Source organism: Calidris pugnax, unplaced genomic scaffold (assembly GCF_001431845.1).
Source record: "Calidris pugnax isolate Ruff unplaced genomic scaffold, ASM143184v1 scaffold38, whole genome shotgun sequence".
NCBI classification, from domain to species: domain Eukaryota; kingdom Metazoa; phylum Chordata; class Aves; order Charadriiformes; family Scolopacidae; genus Calidris; species Calidris pugnax.
In genome coordinates, this window is record NW_015090995.1 from 13,245,717 (window position 1) to 13,265,935 (window position 20,219).

A 20,219-nucleotide genomic window follows, 5' to 3' on the forward strand; every position below is an offset into this window, starting at 1 on the left:
CCCAGCCTCGGAACTGCTTCCACTACTTTGAACTCTGGCTGAGTAATTTCGTAATTACTTCTTAATTGCAGTTAAGAGCACTGTATTCTCCCTCCTTCAGAGTAACAAGGGATCCCACCTCATCACCTCTTCCTCTCCTCCCAATTCCAGGCCCTATAGAATTGAACTATGGAAAACTTAATGAAGGAAAACCTTGTGGGATATCTGTCCTGCAGTTTTGTTTATTTTTTAAATATACAAAGGGAGAAGTGTCACCAAGTTAAAAAAGCTCAGTTTTCTGGAAGACCACTCTCTTGAGAGGAGTGTTGCTTTGCTTTGAAGTCAGTAAGTGTGGTAAAGGCCCATTATTAATTCAAATTAACCATGGTAAAGTAGAAAGAAATCACTCCTAGGGCATATCATTGCATCTCTCCTGTCTTCCAAAGTTTATCTGCCTCCTGCTTTACAAATCAGATCAGAAACAGGGAGCTCGCGTGGTAAACCCAGGATCTGCATCTGCATGATGTTGGGTTCTGACTTTACAGCAGAAAAGTGGGTCACCAGCTTGTTATTGGCAGCTCAATTTTGGTGTCATTTATGCAGCTGAAGAGAAACAAATAGGCCATTGATCAGTCTAGCAACAGCCTGGGGCTTCTGTATTTTAATTACTTGTGTTCTTTGAACCAAATTCATCCCTGTTGAAACATCATCAACTTAAATGAAACTGCACAGTGGAGGAATTTGGCCCAATATGTGGGGGTTTTCTCTGTCTATTGCAAATAACTTTTTATTTTTCAGTCTTTCCGACTTTTCTAAGCAAGCTCACTCAATTTTCAGTGCCATTTTCAAGTAGTGAAGAGAGATGAAGATAACTTTTCTTCTTAGTCCTTATTATAGGAAGACGCTTTAAGCAGTTGTTGAAACTTATCCTTCCAGTACAGGTGGCCTCTATCCAGCACAGTGCTGCAGCTCTCCATTTAGCATAAGAAAATGGGTTGCTTTGCTTGATTTATCAAATGGAAACTCTGGTTATCAATAATGTTACTGTTGTGGGTTCTCTCTGTGGGAGATGAGAAATGCAGTGAAGCCCACTCTAAGATGGGTCCATTTCTGGATGGAGCATTTTTTGAGTGCAACCTGTTCCATCAAAGCCTGGCTGCTCTAACAGCAGTAAAGATATGTTATTATTTTTTTTCCCCTCCAAGAAGGGTTTATGAGAGGAAGCCAAAATATGTGAAGATTTAGGACTAAAATGCAACTTGTCTCTTTCTCAAGCATGCATAGGTATGCAGCTGGTCTGAGGGTGCAGGACGCATTTCTTCAGCGAAGCATCTGCAGGAGGAGCCTCTGCTTATTTGGGCATGTGGTGCCGAAGGGTACGATTCTCCAGCAGAGTCTCCCAGCTGAAAACTAATGGAGCAGGAGGAGAGTCAGGGTGAGGCGGGGCAGATGCTTCTCTCTGTGCAGCAGCAAGGGTGAGCTGAGCTCAGCTCTCTCCAGCCGCCCTCCCAACCGCTCGCCGCAGCAGTGAGAGCGGGAGCAGCCAAATCCCAGCAGCAGACGCCTTCCAGAGCAGATGGAGGGGCAGAGGCCAGGGTGCAAAGCTGCAGCTGCTGTCCTAGCTGGGTCCTTGCTCTCCTCCATCCTCCAAGCCACTAGGGTCAGAGCCCTGCAGGGCTCACCACTGATGCCGCTGCTGGAGGACGTGATCCCGGAGAACATCAGCTGGGCTGCTGAGGAAGGCCAGGGCAACGAGTCCTCAGAGCATGCGTTCTTCTCTGTGGATTATCAGCATGTTCAAGTCCCCTTTGAAATCACACTCTGGATCATGCTTGCCTCCTTGGCCAAAATAGGTAAGGCATCTTGAGAGAGAGCGGAAGGATGGACTTAAAAAAGTGTGCCATGTCTGACCAGCCACAAGGAATAATTCAGTCCATGTGTGGCGGTGTTATACAGCTTAAAATAACATCTCTCTGCATCAAGGAGGCTATCTGTGTAATGACACGTAAGAAATCATATTTTTTATAACTTGGACCTATCTTTTTTTTTCCCTTGCAAAACTGGGCATAGAAAAATGGAAATAATATATTCTTTTGTTTTTATTCTCCAGGAATTGTGATCACTTCTGTTAAATTACTGCTATAAAAGTTATTTTAGAGCTTTTTTAAATTATTTTTTTTCCTCAGAAGGGAGAAGTCTCTGAGATTCATTTAGATAAGAATTTCAGATGGAAATGGTCTTTTTGTTTTGGTATTCTGCATATTCTGTGATGAGATCTCAACTCTACTAACATGCATGAGGAAATAATAATGATCGCAGATATGTATTCTTCTTATTACTCCTATTCCAGCTGGATTTGTTTCAGTTTCTTTCTTTCTGTTAATAACTCACCTTAGTACTTTTGGTGGTTGTCAGCATTTCTCTCTAACATTGGGCATTGCACAGGGCTGGCTTGATTGGACTTTTTTCAATGTTGCCTTTAGCTTTAATTGTTAATGATTAAATAATATTAAAAATGGCACCGTTTATAATTAGTGAAAGTACTTCTTGACAATTTTTTTATGGATGTATAGAGTCAGTATTGTGTTTAAAATTAGCAGTTACTATTTATGTTAGTGCTGAAAATGACTTGTTAACTAGATTACGTCCAAATGCTTTTTTATTTATGCAGATTATTTAGTTTTTCTATTTCTTTATTACCTAAAAATATATCTTTAACCTTATGCTATGATGAAATGCAGTCTCAACCAGCAGTAGAACCAACAGTAATATTAGAAAAAACTTTCAGTAATCAGTAATCTTTCGGATTTTCTAGCCAATTTCTGGTTGAGCATCTTCATCTTAATTGTGTGCATTTATTACTACTACTCCAAAGCATAGCCTGCTGAAGGTGGGAGCAGGGGGAGCTTCCTCACCCTAACAAGGAGGTGGTTGGTGCTCTTCAGCCAGTTTGGACTGATGAGAAAATACTTTTTTTTTTTTCTGTTCATCCCCTTCCAGGGTTTCATCTATATAACAAGCTGCCTTCTGTTGTTCCCGAAAGCTGTTTATTGATATTTGTAGGACTCATCATGGGAGGGATCATCTATGGCCTGAATGACAGATCACCACCTGTTATGGACAGTGACATCTTTTTCCTCTACCTGCTGCCCCCCATCGTCCTCGATGCGGGGTACTTCATGCCCAGCCGTCCCTTTTTTGAGAACATCGGTACTATCCTCCTCTACGCGGTTGTGGGGACAATATGGAACGTGTTTGGGATCGGGTTTTCCCTGTATGGGATCTGCCAGGTGAAAGCCTTTGGCCTGCAGGATGTGTCATTGCTCCACAACCTCCTGTTCGGCAGCCTGATCGCCGCCGTGGATCCCGTGGCAGTGCTGGCGGTCTTTGAAGAGATACACGTCAATGAAAAGCTACACATTTTGGTCTTTGGCGAGTCGCTCCTGAATGACGCGGTGACGGTGGTAAGGGCTAGCCTTTATTTTGAGTATTTAATGTTGCGAGGAAGGATGCTCTGGTGCTCAGAGTCTCCCTGCAGGGGGAAAAGGTATCAACAGGCTCTACTAGCAGAGGACTCCTGGTCCAATTCTCTGGTCTGAGATCCTGAGAAGCTTTCAGGTGAACACCTCTTCTACTGTATGTCTGGAGACAAATATGCATGTGAGTGCCACAGCACTACGTGGTAGCCTGACCTCCAGAGAAGGATGCTGACCCTGTGCTGGCAGAAATCCCAGCAGTGTATTTTAATGTCATTGCTACATATGGCCATGTCTGGTGAATATCTTGTTAATGGCTGTGTTTCCTCTTTCATTTTTCATCCAGGTGCTCTACAAGCTATTTCGATCTTTCTGTGAAATGCCAACCATCAAAACTGTGGATATTTTTGCTGGAGTTGGAAAATTTTTTGTGGTTGGGCTAGGAGGAGTTTTAGTAGGTCTCATTTTTGGGATGACCGCCGCCTTTACCACACGATTCACCAAGGATATCCGTGTCATTGAGCCGCTCTTTGTCTTCCTGTACAGCTATCTTTCCTACCTCACCGCAGAAATGTTTCACCTTTCGGGGATCGTGGCGTAAGTGTGTCCCAGCATCTGATCTGTCCTGGAAAGCTTTTTGGCTTTTTGGCAGAAAAAGGTTTAATGTAAGTTTGCTTAGTTGGAAATCTGTGTATGGCAGCAAAGTGTGAGCACAAAAGCCTGTGGAAGAGCCGAGAGGCGTAACCCCGTTTCACACATTACACAATTACACATCAATGGTAATAGCTACAAGTCACAAGCAATCCAGATGCCTGCCGCAGGGCAAGCTTCAGACAGCTGATGGGTTTGTGCAGATTATTGAGGAGTGTTTATTTGAGCTCCATGTTTTTCATTTGGAAACCCCGAACATTCAAGTAGTGAGATGTCTAGTGGGTTTGGCAGAGCCAGAAGAGGCTTTCTTTGTGTATTTTGTTATTTTTCATGCGTGGCCCAGTCAAAACTAACATTTGAAGAACTGCAAGGAGTATTTAATCAAATCCTCATGAAGGTTTGGTCTGAGTTTACAGCACGCCTGTTCTAGAATGCTCCTCCTGATCTGCATGCCCTACCTATCAGCTAGTGATGGCCCCAAAGGTGTGCTGAGGCAGATCTTACGGTGACAGAGCAAAGTGAGTGATGGGGTGGGAGTTGTGTAGCCCCTACGGAGCTGTAGACTGGAAATATTCCTACTGTTTGGGAGTGGAATCCTTCAGTTTTAAGAGAGGTAACTGAGCTTTTGGCCTTACTTCATGCTTTTCAATTGTGCAGCAGGTGCTGAGAAAAAAAATAGGTATAATAATCCTAATTGTCAAAGCAGACACAGACGAAGAACAGAGTGAGTGAGTCAGTCCTCCTGGTTTCTGTAGGCTGATACCTGTTGCATTTGGTTCTCCTGCCTAAACTAAGTTGGCCGGTGCTGAGGATCACAACCAGCTATTTTGTATTTCCCTAAATACTGTAAAGTGCACTTAGGCTGCATTGATAGCTACAGTGTAAACATCTGTAAATCTGATAACAATGAAGATAAAAAGAAAATTAAAAAATGAAATCAGGTACATGCTAGACACTAGAGTATCTGGGAGATCTATTTTAGAACTAATGATACTGTTTCAGATAGATAGAAACTATTCCTATATCTTGCAGATTTTGTTTCCTTGAATGGTTAATAGGAGCAATATTCTAGCATTGCTGAAAACAATTCTAGCTCTGGGAATAGGTAAGAGAAAGTCTATTTATAGGAGTGTGAGACAGAACAGTGAAATAAATATGCTGCATAATCATCATGCAGCAGAAAACATTTAATCCTAATGATGTCGTCTTCTATCAATCACGATCTACCGTACCCATTATGGAACCCATTTTCTATTCTTTTGAATAATGCATTGTTTCTAAAGCAAAACAATTGCAAAGGCAGGTGATTCCTGCACTGCTGGTCTTATAATTGCCAAATTATAAGTGCCTCTTCTATATATCTTGATTTCAAACAATTCATTTCATTTGTGACCAGCGAATACTGTATTATAGGAAGTAGAACTTGGCAGTTTGTTTCTTTGAAAAATAACTTGATTGCCAAAACAATCAGTTCTACATAGTAAAAAAAAAATTATCTGTGAATGCAACCCAATCTATTCTACATAGTCTAAAAAAATTATCTGTGAATGCAACCCAATCTGCTAAACAGTTCTGCAAATGTTTTTTAGTTTTGGTTTCTTTTTGTCTTTTTTTTTCCTGGCCCTAGTGGCAGTGGCCTTTGAAGTTGATGGAACAGGTCAAGCTTATTCCTTGTCTGTGAATCTGAAAACAGTGTATTGTGATGGGAAGAGTTGGGTGTAGTTAATTGTAGGTATTGCTGTGTGTGTGTGATAAATGCAATAGATTGCGAGTTGCTTATCTGTTAAAAAACAGATTCAGACAGTCTGGTCAACCTACATAGTATCTTATTGTCCTGTTGGTCCTCCTGATATTATTGGATTGATGCAGGAAGTGAATCACTATCCAGTGAGGTGTCTGCAGACGTCTAAGACTTGATGAAGCTTATTTTTTTAGAAATGTCAATGTGTCAATTTTGTATGCTTAAGTAGAAAAAATTATTGTCTCGTTTTCATTTTCTCAGTATCATTGCTTGTGCCATGGGCATGAAACGTTACGTGGAAGCCAACATCTCTCTGAAGTCTCACACCACAGTCAAATACTTCATGAAGATGTGGAGCAGTGTTAGTGATACCCTCATCTTCATCTTTCTTGGAGTTTCCACCATTGGCGAAAATCATGAGTGGAACTGGCCATACATTTGCTTCACTGTCATTTTCTGTCTCATTTGGAGAGCACTAGGTATGGTGAAATGATAGATTTTATTTTTTATATATATTAGTATTTATGGGGGTGTAAAATGTGATTCCATTAAATGTGAGAATGGTTCTGCCCCCATCATCATCCTTTCCTGCTTGCTCTGTGTGTGTGGTTATCCCAGATGTGAAAGCCAGGACCGAATTGGGACACCCCAACCAATGCTTCCCTCCTCCTCCATCACTTGCTCAATAGCAAGTCTTGCATTTTACTGCAATTTCCTAATGTTTCCTATGTTTTATTACAATTAAGTGGTTTTCTCGTAAATTATTTCCTCAAATGAAAAGTTCTGAGTGAGTTTTGCTTTTTCAGTTCAAAAATTCTTCATTGGACACTGAAAATCCTCTGGCTCTCTAAACACAGCTCTTCTGATTGCATTCTCAAATTATGCAGCACATTATTAGAGAAGGGCTCAGTGTTGCAGGCAGGAAAGAAAACCCTCTTTCCATTCAAAACCCCCCTTGAATTAAATAAGAACACACAAACCAGGGCTCAAAATCATCTTGCACATCTGATGCTGAAAAGGGTGTCCCTTTTCTGCAGCACCTTGCTGGATGGCCATAGGTGTGCCGGGAGGAGGTGAGCTGGGCAGGGTGGTGACAAAGCCAGGCTGGGGACCTGCTGCTGTGGAGGTGGTGGTGGAGATTAGTCCCAGACCCTCTCAGGCCCATCCAGCAGCTCTGGGCGTGCTCCAGGCACTGATCCAGAAATGGGAGGCACCATGGAGTTTGCTTGCAGGAATTGGGGACTACTGGGTTGACAGTGCTGGGGTTAGCATGTAAGCTGTAGTCTAGTCCTTTACTGGACCCTCCCACTGCTCTTAAATGAGAAATGATTCTGCTGAAGCCTGGGGACTGCAATTGCTTTGATAGAGAGAATAGAAAAAGCAAAATATACTAATTGCATGACAGCACTAGTACTCTACTGTTTTTCAAGCACTAGAGGGATTTCCTTCTGCTCTTTTCCAAGGTGTATCTCCAGAAGAAAATATTTTCTGCTCAAAATGATTGATTGTATGTCATCTCTTGGAGCAAATGGGCCTTCAATTAGTTTAAGGAATGATAATAATAATTTATCAGGAATGATTAAATTAAGACAAAAGCCAGGATATCAGCTCAAGTAAACTTTGTTCCTTTAAATCATCAGCACTGCCTGAGCTTTACAGTAATTGCAGATGTGATCTGAAGTATTCCTTATTTTTATATATTTGTTTATTTTTAAGTTAAAAAATTGAAACTGAAAGCACCAACTCCACAGTGCTCCAGAGATGGGGAAGTTGTTGTAGGGTTCACTTAATTGAGTTCTGTTTTCCTTCTTTTTTGTTTTCTTCAAACTGGCCTGATGTGCAATCACAGTTCAGATATTTTTAGTTGTAGGTGTGTGGGAAGATGTTTGATATGTACATTACAAATGTACTATTTTTGAAGTTTTTTTCTTTTACAGACACCCTTTAGAAAAGCAATAGCAATGTGGATCCTAGCAAAAGTCAATGACAGTCTGTGTCATCAGTTCTTAAAATGGCCATTAATCTTTAGGAAATAAGATATTTATCATGTCTGTTGGTATTAAGATCACAGGGTACTGATTTAAGGCCTGACTTTTTGTACCTTTCTGTATCTGTGTATGTATTTGCAAATGGATATAAATTACATCAATTGCAGTGCCACCTTATGTAGCCTTAAATTCATACAAGATAATCTTTGAGTGAAAGATTTACAAAGAAACAACATTAACATAGGCAGGATATAGCTACTTATCCAAGCTACTGCTTGGAAACTTTTGGAAATTGGAGGATAACTTGCGCCTAAATTGTTGCTGATGGTTTGTCTTGAGAGCATTTATAATCCAAGCAGTTCAATCATTCGTTATCAGCAACTAGAATAAACCAATTAATATTTCAATTCAATTCTTGGAATCTGGCTCCATATCGTTATACAAATAAAGTGTCAGCTGGCACATGACCATAGAATTGCCCTAAAAACTTTAATTAACTACTATCAAAATGAATATACTAACGCATCCTGTGTTGCCAGTAGCTACAGTTTGTTCCGTATTTAGCTTTGCTTAACACTGAGTCACCAGGTAAATGGTGTGTTCTGGGATCAGCGGTCATGGGAGCAGGATGACGCTGAAATTTCCCTGCAGAGTTCACAGTCCTTCTGAAGGAAACTCTGGTTTCCCAGCTGGACTGTGATAAGCACAAGATTGAGTTAAAAAACACGAGGATTTGCTACAAGATGAGCTACCTAAAATTTTATGGTTGTACCAAGCCCCCAAAACTGTGGCTGGTCAATGGCATTTGTAATCTCTGAAATCAGAAATGTGTTGGGGATTATTATTTTTCTGGACAAATCAAATGCAAACCTGTTGGATTAGGCTGAAGAAAAGGCCTTCTCCAGTGGCATAGTGGGAATATATCACCTTGGGCCCTGGCCAGTTCCTTGTGATTGGTGTTTACCAGTTCAGTGATGTTTTAACATATCATAAGATTATGAGTTTTATCCAATTTCTCTTTTTGTTTGATGTGCTCCCATCTTCTTTCCTGCTTTTCAGGGGTTCTTGTGCTGACTTTCTTTGTGAACAGATTTCATGTGAACACCATCACTGGCAAAGACCAATTCATTATAGCCTATGGGGGTCTCCGAGGAGCCATTTGTTTCTCTTTGGTTTTCTTGCTTCCTGACTTTCACAGAAAGAAGCTCTTCATTGCAGCAACAACTGTTGTCATCCTCTTCACCGTGTTCATACAGGTAAAAACAATCCCGTTGTCACCAGCAGATGTAAAGAATGAGTATGATTTCTTTTCCCTGGACAAATAACTAGTACTAAACCATTAGATGGATACAAGGATTTACCAGTCATTAAAACTTTCCCTTCTTAAAGCCATTAGGTATATAAAAATTTGAAATTATTACTGAAAGGGGCAGATTGTGTGAGCATGTGTCACACATTCATGAGGCTGATTAGCAGTTGACTAGCAGTTGTTGACTTGCATCATGTGCCCATGTGTCACACATTCATGAGGCTGACTAGCAGTTGTTGACTTGCATCATGTGCTGTAGCATTTTCTGTGATAACTTGTCCCATCTTTGATTTGGTCCATCCTTATTGGGGTAGTAGTGGTTAAATTTGGGAAGAATGATGCTGGCATAAGTTTTCTCTCTGAAGCAGTGCTTTTACACTTTTTTTGTGAGATCAAAGCCAATAAGCATCAGTCTACAAATAGTTTGCTGTTTGAGCAAGGTAAGAACCACATGTTATTGTAGGCCTTGTCATGAAATGAAATGCTACCTGGGCCATGCAGTGACCAAGGTCAGTTTTCCTGAACCCAAAGGATCAGGAAGATACTGGGAATACTCCAACCTCTGAACATGGGCAGTGAGAATTTAAAAAGAGGTTTATGGTTTGGTCTTCTCAGTTTTGGTAGTTCACAAGTAGGATGATGTAAAGGGACCTAATTTTGAAGGAGTGGTTTTTAACATTTCTGAGAATGAGTTCCACTTCACTGGGGCATCCAGCAGCTGAAGCAACAACAGTCATTAGTTGTTTATCAAAATATTGTGTATATATGTCTGAGATGTTTTCACATTCATGCAGAAAAGCAGCTGCAGTTATTAACTATTCCAATAGAAAAAAAAATATTGTGTGTTACTTGTTATAAAAGCAGTTATTAGAAAAAAAATATTGTGTGTTACTTGTTATAAAAGCAACGAAAATCAGAAGCAAATAAAAAAGTCATAGCACATTTTATTTATTTGCCTCTAACTTTTCTTTTATAAGTGATCCCTAAGTCCTGTTGCTTCCTACTTTTTCGTTCTGCCGTAGCAGTTCTTGGGTTGTTTTCTACCCAGTAGTAAATCTTCTGTGAGTGAGTGCAACCTGCCCACATCATGGGGTGGCTGTGGACACCTTACCTCCCCACTGCCAGGGTAGGCAAGGATGGTGGACTCAAACAGCACAGGTTGCTCTGAGATATTTGGTTTATTGTTTAATGCACGAATGTACTATAATTCTTTTTTCTGTTCTTTCTTTTTAAGGAGTGGTTTCTGGTGTGGGTGTTTTTGCAAAGCCTAATCCTATAGAAAGGTTGAAGGAGCATCTGCAGCTTGGTCTGCTCTTGGGGAGCGTATGGGAGGTGCCGCATCTGACCCCTGCGTGCAGTTGTGTAGCAGGCAAGGACCCGGGCTGCTCAGCCTGAGCTGGGGCAGGAGCAGAACTTGCTGCTGGTACCGCTCTCCTTACTAATATGCTTTTATTTTTCACGGATTCTTAATTAGCACCCCTCCAGGTGTATGATGGAGAAAGGTTTTCTCTCCCTTAGGCACAGGCTGAGGTTGTAAGGAGTTACTGTTCCTCAGGGTGCAGTGAAGCCCTGCTCGGGAGGAGCAGCAGCTCTCGGCATTGCTGTGACATCTAGCGGTAAAAGCATTCCTGCAGCCTTCTCTGGGATGCGTCTCCCTGCTCTTCTCTGCCTAGCAGCAAGTCTGTAAGGGCGAGACTCCTTTTGGAGTTTCTCTGAAATGCACCTTCTCGTTCACCTGGCAGAGGCTGTCGCGTTTGAAGGAGGATGTGGTGGAAACACTGGGGTCATGTGGTCCTGAAGTGAGCAAGGCTGATGTGTACCTGGTGTGCTCTGTCCCAAAAAGTTATGAGTGTGTCTCCATAGGGCTGAAGGGAGCAGGGTGGGTGTCTAGGAATGATGCTGTGCAGAAAAACTCTCTGGGCACTCCTGTGCTCAAGCACATGAGGTTCATGCAGAGCTGCTGACTAGGGCTGCCCTCCTCCTGCCCTTGGATGAAGAGAGCAGAGCAGCTCCTGGGGCTTTGGGAGATGGTAGGTCATGGTGAGAGCTGCCCCATGGCTGAGCATCATCCCAAGAGAGCAAATTCCTTCCTCTTGGCCTCCCTGAACCCCTCAGGTGTGGGTCTTCGGCAGTGCGGAGGGTTAGGGTTGTCTCTACTTACCCACGTCCACCTAATTCACACCATGAGCTGAAAAACTGGTCAACAAGTCTGACGTGCTGATGGGCTTGGAGCTGAGTCCTGCAGGGCAGCTGGTCCAGGCATAGATTTCAGACTGAAAGGAGAGAGCAGGGGCCAGGGGTGAGGGGAGCATAGTTAGGTGGAGGTTGACAAGTTTTAAGATGCAAATGTGGGTCAGAAATTGAAAAGATACGGTCACTAGGCACGTCCGCTCATGCAGAGACGCTCTTGAGTCTCAGACAAAGGTTGTTCTAAGGCAGCAGCTCCATTCTGCTGAGGCTTCGGAAAATCCTTCCCAGGACTGGGAAAAGGGCTTTTGTGTAACCTCAAAGCTCAACTGGTGATGTCATCTCCATGCTAAAGGATGAGAGTTAAACAGGGTCCCCCATGGGTACGTGTCAGCAGGGCGACCCCTTGACCTTCAGCCATTCAGAGAGAACACAGCATCTATAAAGACAGACTTTGCTCAGGCTCCAGATACCTGCAGTATTGTGTAGCTGAGGCCACCACGGGAACCAGGGGGTGGCAGGGCTGGGAAATAAACTTGCTTAAAAGCTGAACCAGAAAGATATTGCTGTAGCAATAAAGAGGTAAATAGAACATAGGTAGATAAATTCAACCAAAATAACCATAAAGAAAATTTAACCATTTAACCATAAATAGGTAAATTTAACATAGGTAATATAGGTAAATATATGTAATGTAGGCAAATATAACAGAAGTAGGTATGAACATGAACCTTCAGAAAGCTGGGTTTGCAGATGAGTCCTACACCTTCTGAAGTGCATGGCACTGCTGCCAGCCACATCGATGGATTCAGGGTTGAAGAATGAATACCTTTAATATTCCAGCATCTTTCATGGTGCGTGTCACTTTGCATGGGAAGGACAAGTGAAAGATTGGCTACAAAACAACTTCTGTGGCTAGTGGATTTTTTTGTTGTTATTTTGTGCACCAAGTTTTCTTTATATTCTCCGTGAAATCAGTAGTCTTGGCAGGGAGTGTCTGCATTAAGACAGGACAGAAACTAGGGAAGAGATGATTTAGGCCCTTTTAAGCTGGTGAAGGCCAGCAAAGCATCATGTTGGAGCACAAACCCTCTTCGTTTTCTTGGGAATCCTGACCACGCTGTCTGAAAAGCCTCATGCTACACAGACTAATGACTAATGTGGAAGCACTTGGGCTTGTCCTTACACGGGTCTATTAGTGCATTACACAACCCAGGAAATTCATCTATTTTGGCCTAAGCTACTTGCGTAAGGCTCTTCCCACAACAAGCCTGGTTAATAATTTTGAGAAGGTTGACTGAGCAATTGTCAGGCCCTCATTGCATCCAAGCAGGCCTGGATATGTGCCACATATACCAGGAATTCCTCCAAGGAGCTGTGGGCTTGTCTGGAATGTCACAAAAGGCTCTCATTGTTCTGCTTTTCAGTGCATTTTAAAAATGAAATACCATGTTCTCCATTTGAAGTTCACTCTCTCAACCTATTGGCCTCTGACCTCTTCCATGAAATTGTTAGCAAATATAATTGTGAAGAGTTCGTTTGTTTGGGTTTTTTTGCTGCCTACACTGGCCCATTAGCTACTGGTTCGCTGGCAGTAGAAGAACTTTGTGAGCCATGACAGACCTGTCAGCATCTTCCGATGAGTTGTCGCTGGTGGGTGGAGGAGTATCACAGGAAACCTACAGGTGTGTTGTGAAATGACATGGCCTGACAATGACAAGTGGGATTCTCATAAGGCTCTCAAGGTCAGGAAGGGCCAAAGGAATTCAGGTGTTTCTAAATTTGGGAGTGCTGGTCACAAAACTCCAAAATGTCACTTTAAAATGGAAACAAATGCAGCTGATAGCCAGTGAAGGCAAGAGACCAAATTGCATAGTGTCTACTTACTTTTTGTAATATCTGTTATTTCTAAATTTGTGAGTTTTATGTTATTTACTCTGAATAGCTATGCATTTTTTATTGCTATTAGCTATTAAAATGACACATTAATTGTTTCTGCAATTAAGAATGTGTTCAACTCTCCTCTGTGCCAGCAATTGTGACATTCAGAACTCATAAACATCAACTACTCCATCATTTTTGCTGTAAACATGTCCTAGAAAAGTGATTTCATACTGAAGCCGGACTAAGATATGCACCACAGCAGCATTTTAGAAGTTCTCTCATGAGGCTTAAAGGACATTAAAACTCTTCCCTTGACCCTTCCCACCAGGTGGATACTTTGATTAGTAAACTTAGCCACTGGCTAGCCATGCGAGATCGTTGGAGTAATGATCTGTGACACATAGATACTCAAAAAGTTAGCAGACAAATGCTGGTGGAGGCTGCATGCTGTGAAGTCTCAAGGACTATCATAATTTCAGGCATTTGAACTTTGAACGTTTCCAGCCCCTTTCCACCTGCTAGGCTACAAGCAACACCAAACCACAGGCTTGACCTTGAAGTTATTGGTTGACTTTATGTGGTCTTTGAGATGCCAGATAAGAGGAGCGGAGCATTTCTCCTCTCTGCCCGTATGTGAGCTCCTGTTGACACTAAGAAGACTTGATGTGAAGAAAGGCTGGTTTTTGTGTTTGTGGTTATACTGCAGGGAATGACCATCCGTCCTCTCGTTGACCTGTTGGCTGTCAAGAGGAAAAGAGAGAGTGCTCCCACAGTGGGAGAGCAGATCCATATTCGGGTAAGTGAGGCATCTGTCAACACACAGGCAGAGCTTTCCAGTATGCTTTGCTGATAGCAATATCATCCTTCTGAAATGTGGTGTGCCTCCAGGGACTACAGGTCTGCAATTTTACCCGAATCCTCTGCAGGTCAGTCCCTTTCCAAGTTTGAGGTCCTGTGCGGCTTCCTAACCATGGGTTGTTATTTGCATTGGAATAGCAGCCACCTAATCACTCAGGCTGATGTTGTGTTAGGTGGTGCACAAACATCACAGAAAAAGATAATCATTTGCCCAAAAGTTTATACTTGAACCTAACTCTAACTTTTCTAGTTCTCTGGAAGGAGTGAAAGAAGGAAATTAAGACTTGGTTGCTTTCAAGGTTGGGATCTTCCATGTGTTCACAAGTCCCATCTCCACCATCAGTATAAATATTCTTGCAAAAAAATGTAGAAAAGGGAGAGTAAGGTTAATACTATATTGGAAGGAACCACTGAAGTGCCCCCTCTCTGGAAGTGGTCAGTGTTAGGTTGGATGGGGCTTTTGAGCAACCTGGTCTAGTGAAAGGTGTCCCTGCCCATGGCAGGGGGGTTGGAACTAGATGATCTTTAAAGTCCCTTCCAACTTGAACCATTCTGTGATTCTAAGTCCATAACCTAAAGGTGCAAGTTAGTTCACCTTGCTCTCACCATCCAAATGTTGGCCTTCATAGTTACAGGGGACTTCTTCAGAGAGTGGGTCAGGTCCATGAGAAGGCAGGGTATTCTGCACGCCTAGCTGAGGCTTTGCATCTGTGTCCAATGTAAAATTATGTTTCTGAATCTAATTGTCTATGCCCAGTCACATTTCTGTGGATATGGCTCCTTCAGAAATATTTTTTTTTGGGTAGGTAGAAATAAAGAGATTAGGTCTGAGGACATTTACAAGAACTGTTTGGCATCCTCACAATTAGATTGTATTACAGGGCTTTGTCTGAGGTTAACAGAACCGTTCAATAGGTTGAAGAGTCTTTTCCTGTCATGAACAGAGAATACTTTCTTCTTTTGTTAGTGTGTGAATAGTAAATCATCTCTGGAAATGTGTTTATTAGGAAATGTGAGCTGAAAATGGCTCCGTACCAATTAAGTTAAGTAGGGAAGGTAACAATGCAGATAGTTGGAAATTAGGGATGCAGAAGCCATCAACAATGTTCTTCCTCAATTTTATTTCTCTGCCCAGATAGTCAGGACGTTCTTGATCTCAAGAGCGATGATCAGTGCCAGGGGGTCATTTGTCAGTCCTCAGACCATCCCGCTGCTAATAGCAATGTGAGGACTCTAAACCTGTATCAGGCTGCAGGACTGAGTGAACTGCTCTGAAACTTTACTCTCTCTGACTCCACAAAAAATAATTTTTATTTTTTAAAATTAGAGCTGGAGGAAGTAGAATGTACCTGAGTGTAGGGGGGCATTGACCCACAGTAGAGCAGATCCCTCTCCCACTTAAAAGATGCCAGTAGGAGGGAAAACGATTTACGAAATTACAGAGATTTAACTTCCAGGTGGAAAAATCAACCTGTCTGGTATTTTTAATATAATTTTAAACAATAATAATGTTTTTGTATAAGGCATGATATGGCCAATGATTAAATTTAGTGTGAGTGTCTGGGGAAAGGCAGTATTTCTTATTCAAGTCAAAGCATCATTTGTATGTTATCTACATCTGTATCCTGAAGATACTGATCTCCTGAGATAAATTGTCCTCAAAAACCTCAATATGAGCATTTCCTGCTTATCAAGGCCCAATATGCAGGATGAGCAAGCCATCAGCCATCCTGTACATATCATAAAAACCAGATCCATGTCCCTTAGCGATTGTTCTTTGCTTGCACAGACCTGAAAGCAAGCAGCCAAACCAGTTATTGTACTCCAGAACCGAGGGATACACGTGGATGACTGGATGGGGAATTACCCCGACATCCCCTCGTCTTGTTTACTGGCGCTGTGTAGCAAGCTGAAAGCATCTCCTGTTTTGTCTGCTGGCTTTTGATGTTTGCTGACTGAGTTCATCACGTATGCAATACATGCAACCGGTGTATAGCAAAATCCTCTCTTCTGTTTAGTTCTTGGATCATTTGCTGGCTGGCATTGAAGATATATCTGGACACTGGGGACAGTATTACTGGAAAGACAAGTAAGGACTTGCCAAAATACAACTGTGTACATGTGTAGAAAAAATGAGGCTGGTTTCTATTCCCTAACTTTCCACTGTGGGCAGCTGAGCCTTGTTCATTCTTATGGCACAACCCAGGTGACAGAGGGGCAGCTTTTCCTTGTCCAAGGTGAGACCATGTTCTCAGGGCACTTCCCTGCTTCGCAGGTCATATATTGCACTTCACCCTATAGAGACTCTTTTCTTCTCTCCTATTGTGTTTGTCCTGTCTTGTCCAAAGAAATCTGCTGGAAATGAGAGAGCTGTGCCAGCACAACACACAGTTTGTGTGGCTTCAGCCTGTCCCTGCGTGCAGCGGTGCTGGCTGTGCCCTCCTGCTTGTCCGGCCATGCAGGGGCTGAGGACCCCAGCCCAGTGTGTGCACAATTAACAGTACATATATGAGCTTGCAGCACTTGGATACAACTGCTTGTTGTGGACTGACAAATTATAGAGGATCTCTATAGATTTCTCTAGCAAAGTGCTCCATTTTCATTAAGAAAAATTAAGTAGAATGTACATGTGTGAGTTTGTTTTTTTAAAAAAATGCAAATAACATAAAATATACTAATAGCAATCTACCAGGTTTAATTCCTTGGCTGTGCAGACACAGATGCAGCTAACTTCATGGTGAGGGCTGATAAATGCAGCTGGCAGGGATTTTCTTAGGAATGCTGGTGCTTGGAAGTGCCACTAGAGGGTATGGGAATCGCTGCTGCTGAGGAGTGTTCAGGCTCCTGGTGAGCAGGTTTGTGAGCAGCTAACCACAGCCAAACTTGAGTGTCAGTATTTGACACTGGCTAAATCTTTCCCAAAAGTTTGGCTGCATTTGGGCACAAAGTGAGGGGAAATGGTTCAAGAGGGCATCCAGAAGTGTTTTAATCTGTTGTATCCCTTGGTGCTACTGCTCTAACTTCTAGCGCTTATAGTGATGTTCATGATAAATCTGGCCCTTTGGGGAGCTTTTATTTTATTTGGCAAAGTTTTAATATCTTAGCTCATATACTGTAGTGCAAAAATAACTTGGAACCAGCGTCTGGGACCATTGGTTTCTGGAAAGAAGGTGATGAAGTATAATAAAATATGGGGCAGTCATGGACTATGAACCTGCTGGCTTGCTCAGGTCCATTTAGGAGCTGGGGAGTCGTGGGAGGAGGCTAAGGATGTCTTGGTTTCTTTCTCAAACAGATTAGAATATTTCAACAGCAAATACCTGCAGAAGATCCTGCTTCGAGAATACGATCAGCCAAAATCGAGTATTGTGCTTCTCTATGAAAAGCTGGAGCGGAAACATGCCATCGAGCTGGCAGAAGCAGGGCAGCTGGGTCATGCCCCGTCCCACCCATCCTTGCTGTAAGTGCTCTTCTGCAATCATCCCCTTTCCATCACTCCTCACAACCCTCCCACTGGAGGGAGCAGTTATAAAAAGCTTTTGCAAACTTCTCTGCCTCCTCTGTTCTTCCCTGCTGGGCTATCCTGTGGGAAGGACCAACATAATTTGGACAAATGCAAAATAAACACTAATTAAAGACTAGTAGGTGGGATTAAAAATGATCAGGTGGATAAGCTATCTGCTGGTGTTGATGAACACAGTTTCTGATCTTGTACATTGAGGGTCATCTGTATCCCCTAGTGATACATCCCCCCTAGTGACACAGAATGGTGTCACAGAAACTCTGAGGATGCAGCTCTTGCACCATTTTTTGATGGCTTTGCACTATTACATGTACAGAAGAAACCAACAAGAATGAGCATTGGCTGAGCAGCAGGGTCTAATATTTGCATGTCAGAATGGCCATTTCATCTCTCACAGACGGTTCTGCTCTGCCACAGCTCCCCACTGCTCTGTTATCTACCAGGGAGCACCTGGGTGTCACAGGTCTGTGCAAATACTGGATGTCCCTTCTGCGGTGAGCTCCATCTGCAAGGATTAGCTGTCAGTCATGTCCCCTGGTGATGGCTTCCAAAAGGGCTGCTGTGAACACTGGGCTCTGGGGATGTATTGTTTGCACTGCTGTGCACCTTCCAAAATAAGGTGTTCTGGTTTTCTTTGCAGCAACCATGACAAGACTGTCATAACGGACAAAACATTGGAGGATACTCTGAATTCGGATGTCCTGGAAAATATACAGGAAATATTGGCAAGGAACCTGTACCGAATAAGGAGAACGGTATAACTCTTCCCTCAATCTGTATTTTAAATGCCCAATAACAAAAGTTATCTCAGTTTTCCTAACAGCCTGAGCAGATGTTATGAATATTTACATAATTACTAATGATGTCTCTTTGTGAGCAGAGAATAGTTGGCTGTGTGAAGCCAGATCCAGTTTCCAAGTCAGTGGCACATTTCTGTTTGCAGCATGACAGCTTTTGAAAGGTTCACCCAGTCAGCCTATAATTTCATGAAGTATTTTAGGCATCAGTACCCAGAACCAGAAAGGAGAAAGGAGGAGCACATGGATCTTCAGGCATCAGGTTAGCAGATCCAGCAGTTGCAACAACTGGGGTTATCCTCATGTTGCATTTTTTCCCATAGAAGAGAGCACAGTCAGTGAGCTGCGAGGGAGAACTAATCTGCAGAGGTTTTAAAACCGCTTGGCAGTTTTACCATGGAACTAGTACAACTGGTAAATAGCATAGAAAACACTGTTTACAAAATAACTCATGAATAATCTGTCTGAGGTTTTACACAGCACCTAGGACTGTGCATTGTAATTGCTGTTCATGTGGTGATCCATGGAGCCTTATCCTTAAAATCCACCTAAGCCTTTGTTTTATGGATTATGCATGAAACACTGAGTCCTTGGGGAGGCGGCTGGTGTGGGGAGGATCAACCACCCCCTGCTGAGCTGAGAGAATGAGCTAGGTAGGGCTGGGGGGAAACCTATAGGAATGGTGGATGGGATGAAGATGAAGGCATACCTTCTGTTTGCACTTACTCCTGCCTAAATCCAGTCCCACCCTTTGTAGTGGCAGAATTATCCCAACTCCCACTGATGTTAGTGGGAAGTTTAACTTTGGTTAGTTTAGGGCTTTTGAAGCAGGGTTTATGGTTCCTGGTGATTGCATGATTTATATATGAAGCTAGGACTGATATAAAATGGAGGGCTGGCAGAGGCACTGAGGCTGAAGACACCTTGAACAAAGTAGTTGCACTAGGTTGGTGTGTCACCTGGACCAACAGAGATGCATCTCAGTCTTGTCATTCCATGATCGCTTAGCCAATTTTGCGTAAAGGAGCAGAGTTTGGAGTCCCATCTTCCTTCTTTGGCTTTTTCCCTCCATCCCCTCTTCTCATACTCGGGTGGACCAGTTTATCCCCATAACCAGGCAGGATGGTTATGGGGAGTGAAGGACCCTGGGAGATGCAGGCGCTAGTGCAGGGATGCTGCTGCGGAGAGAGGGACGGTCCCATCTCCAACAGCGGTCTCTCTGGTGCCACGTGCAGGGGCCAGCGTACAACAGGCACACCCTTCCCGGAGAGACCGAGCCTGTGGAGCACGCCAAGGAGATCCTGATCCTCCGGCACAAAAGCCTGCGGATGGAAGTGAGTGGAGGCGACGCGGCCAGCTCCGGTAAGGAGGTAAGGAGTGGGGAAGGCTTGGACCTGCAGAGACCATGCACAGGCTGCTTTCCCTGTGCAGGTGTAACAGACACTAGGAATAGTGCGGGTTATTGTTAGTGGCATTTCATTTCAAAGACAAAACCTCAGAGTGTCTCTCAATCCTAAATTGCATTCCAGTGAGTAGGAAATACCAAGGGAAAAATCATCCCAAATCCTGACAAACAAACAAGCCATCTTTGGGTGCAGCACCGTTCAGTGCTTTGTGAACACAGGCTTCCAGCCATGCTAGGAAAGTTATTTACTGAGTAAATGTTATTAATTGGGTTTCAGCCTGTAGATTCAGAGGTCTGTTTTTCCTATGTTTTCTTTTCTGTGAGATTTCTTCGAAGGCAGGAATTTGGTTCACCCATTGTCAGCGGTCCAGATGGACTGTAAATATTTGAAACTATTCGGTGTTTCCCCCCCCCCCCCCCC

At 42.9% G+C, this 20,219-nt stretch overlaps 1 protein-coding gene across 1 annotated transcript in view; it reads left to right on the forward strand.

The window, feature by feature from the left end:
* The first annotated feature begins 1,666 nt into the window (after positions 1-1,666).
* Positions 1,667-20,219, forward strand: part of LOC106895495 (sodium/hydrogen exchanger 2-like) — a 26,895-nt gene continuing 8,342 nt past the window's right edge. The window contains exons 1-10 of the mRNA XM_014954927.1: positions 1,667-1,832; positions 2,980-3,443; positions 3,802-4,052; positions 6,109-6,326; positions 8,895-9,091; positions 13,922-14,011; positions 16,092-16,162; positions 17,369-17,533; positions 18,237-18,351; positions 19,629-19,763. Coding sequence (XP_014810413.1) covers positions 1,667-1,832; positions 2,980-3,443; positions 3,802-4,052; positions 6,109-6,326; positions 8,895-9,091; positions 13,922-14,011; positions 16,092-16,162; positions 17,369-17,533; positions 18,237-18,351; positions 19,629-19,763 — 1,872 coding nt within the window. The remainder of the gene's footprint in view (positions 1,833-2,979; positions 3,444-3,801; positions 4,053-6,108; positions 6,327-8,894; positions 9,092-13,921; positions 14,012-16,091; positions 16,163-17,368; positions 17,534-18,236; positions 18,352-19,628; positions 19,764-20,219) is intronic.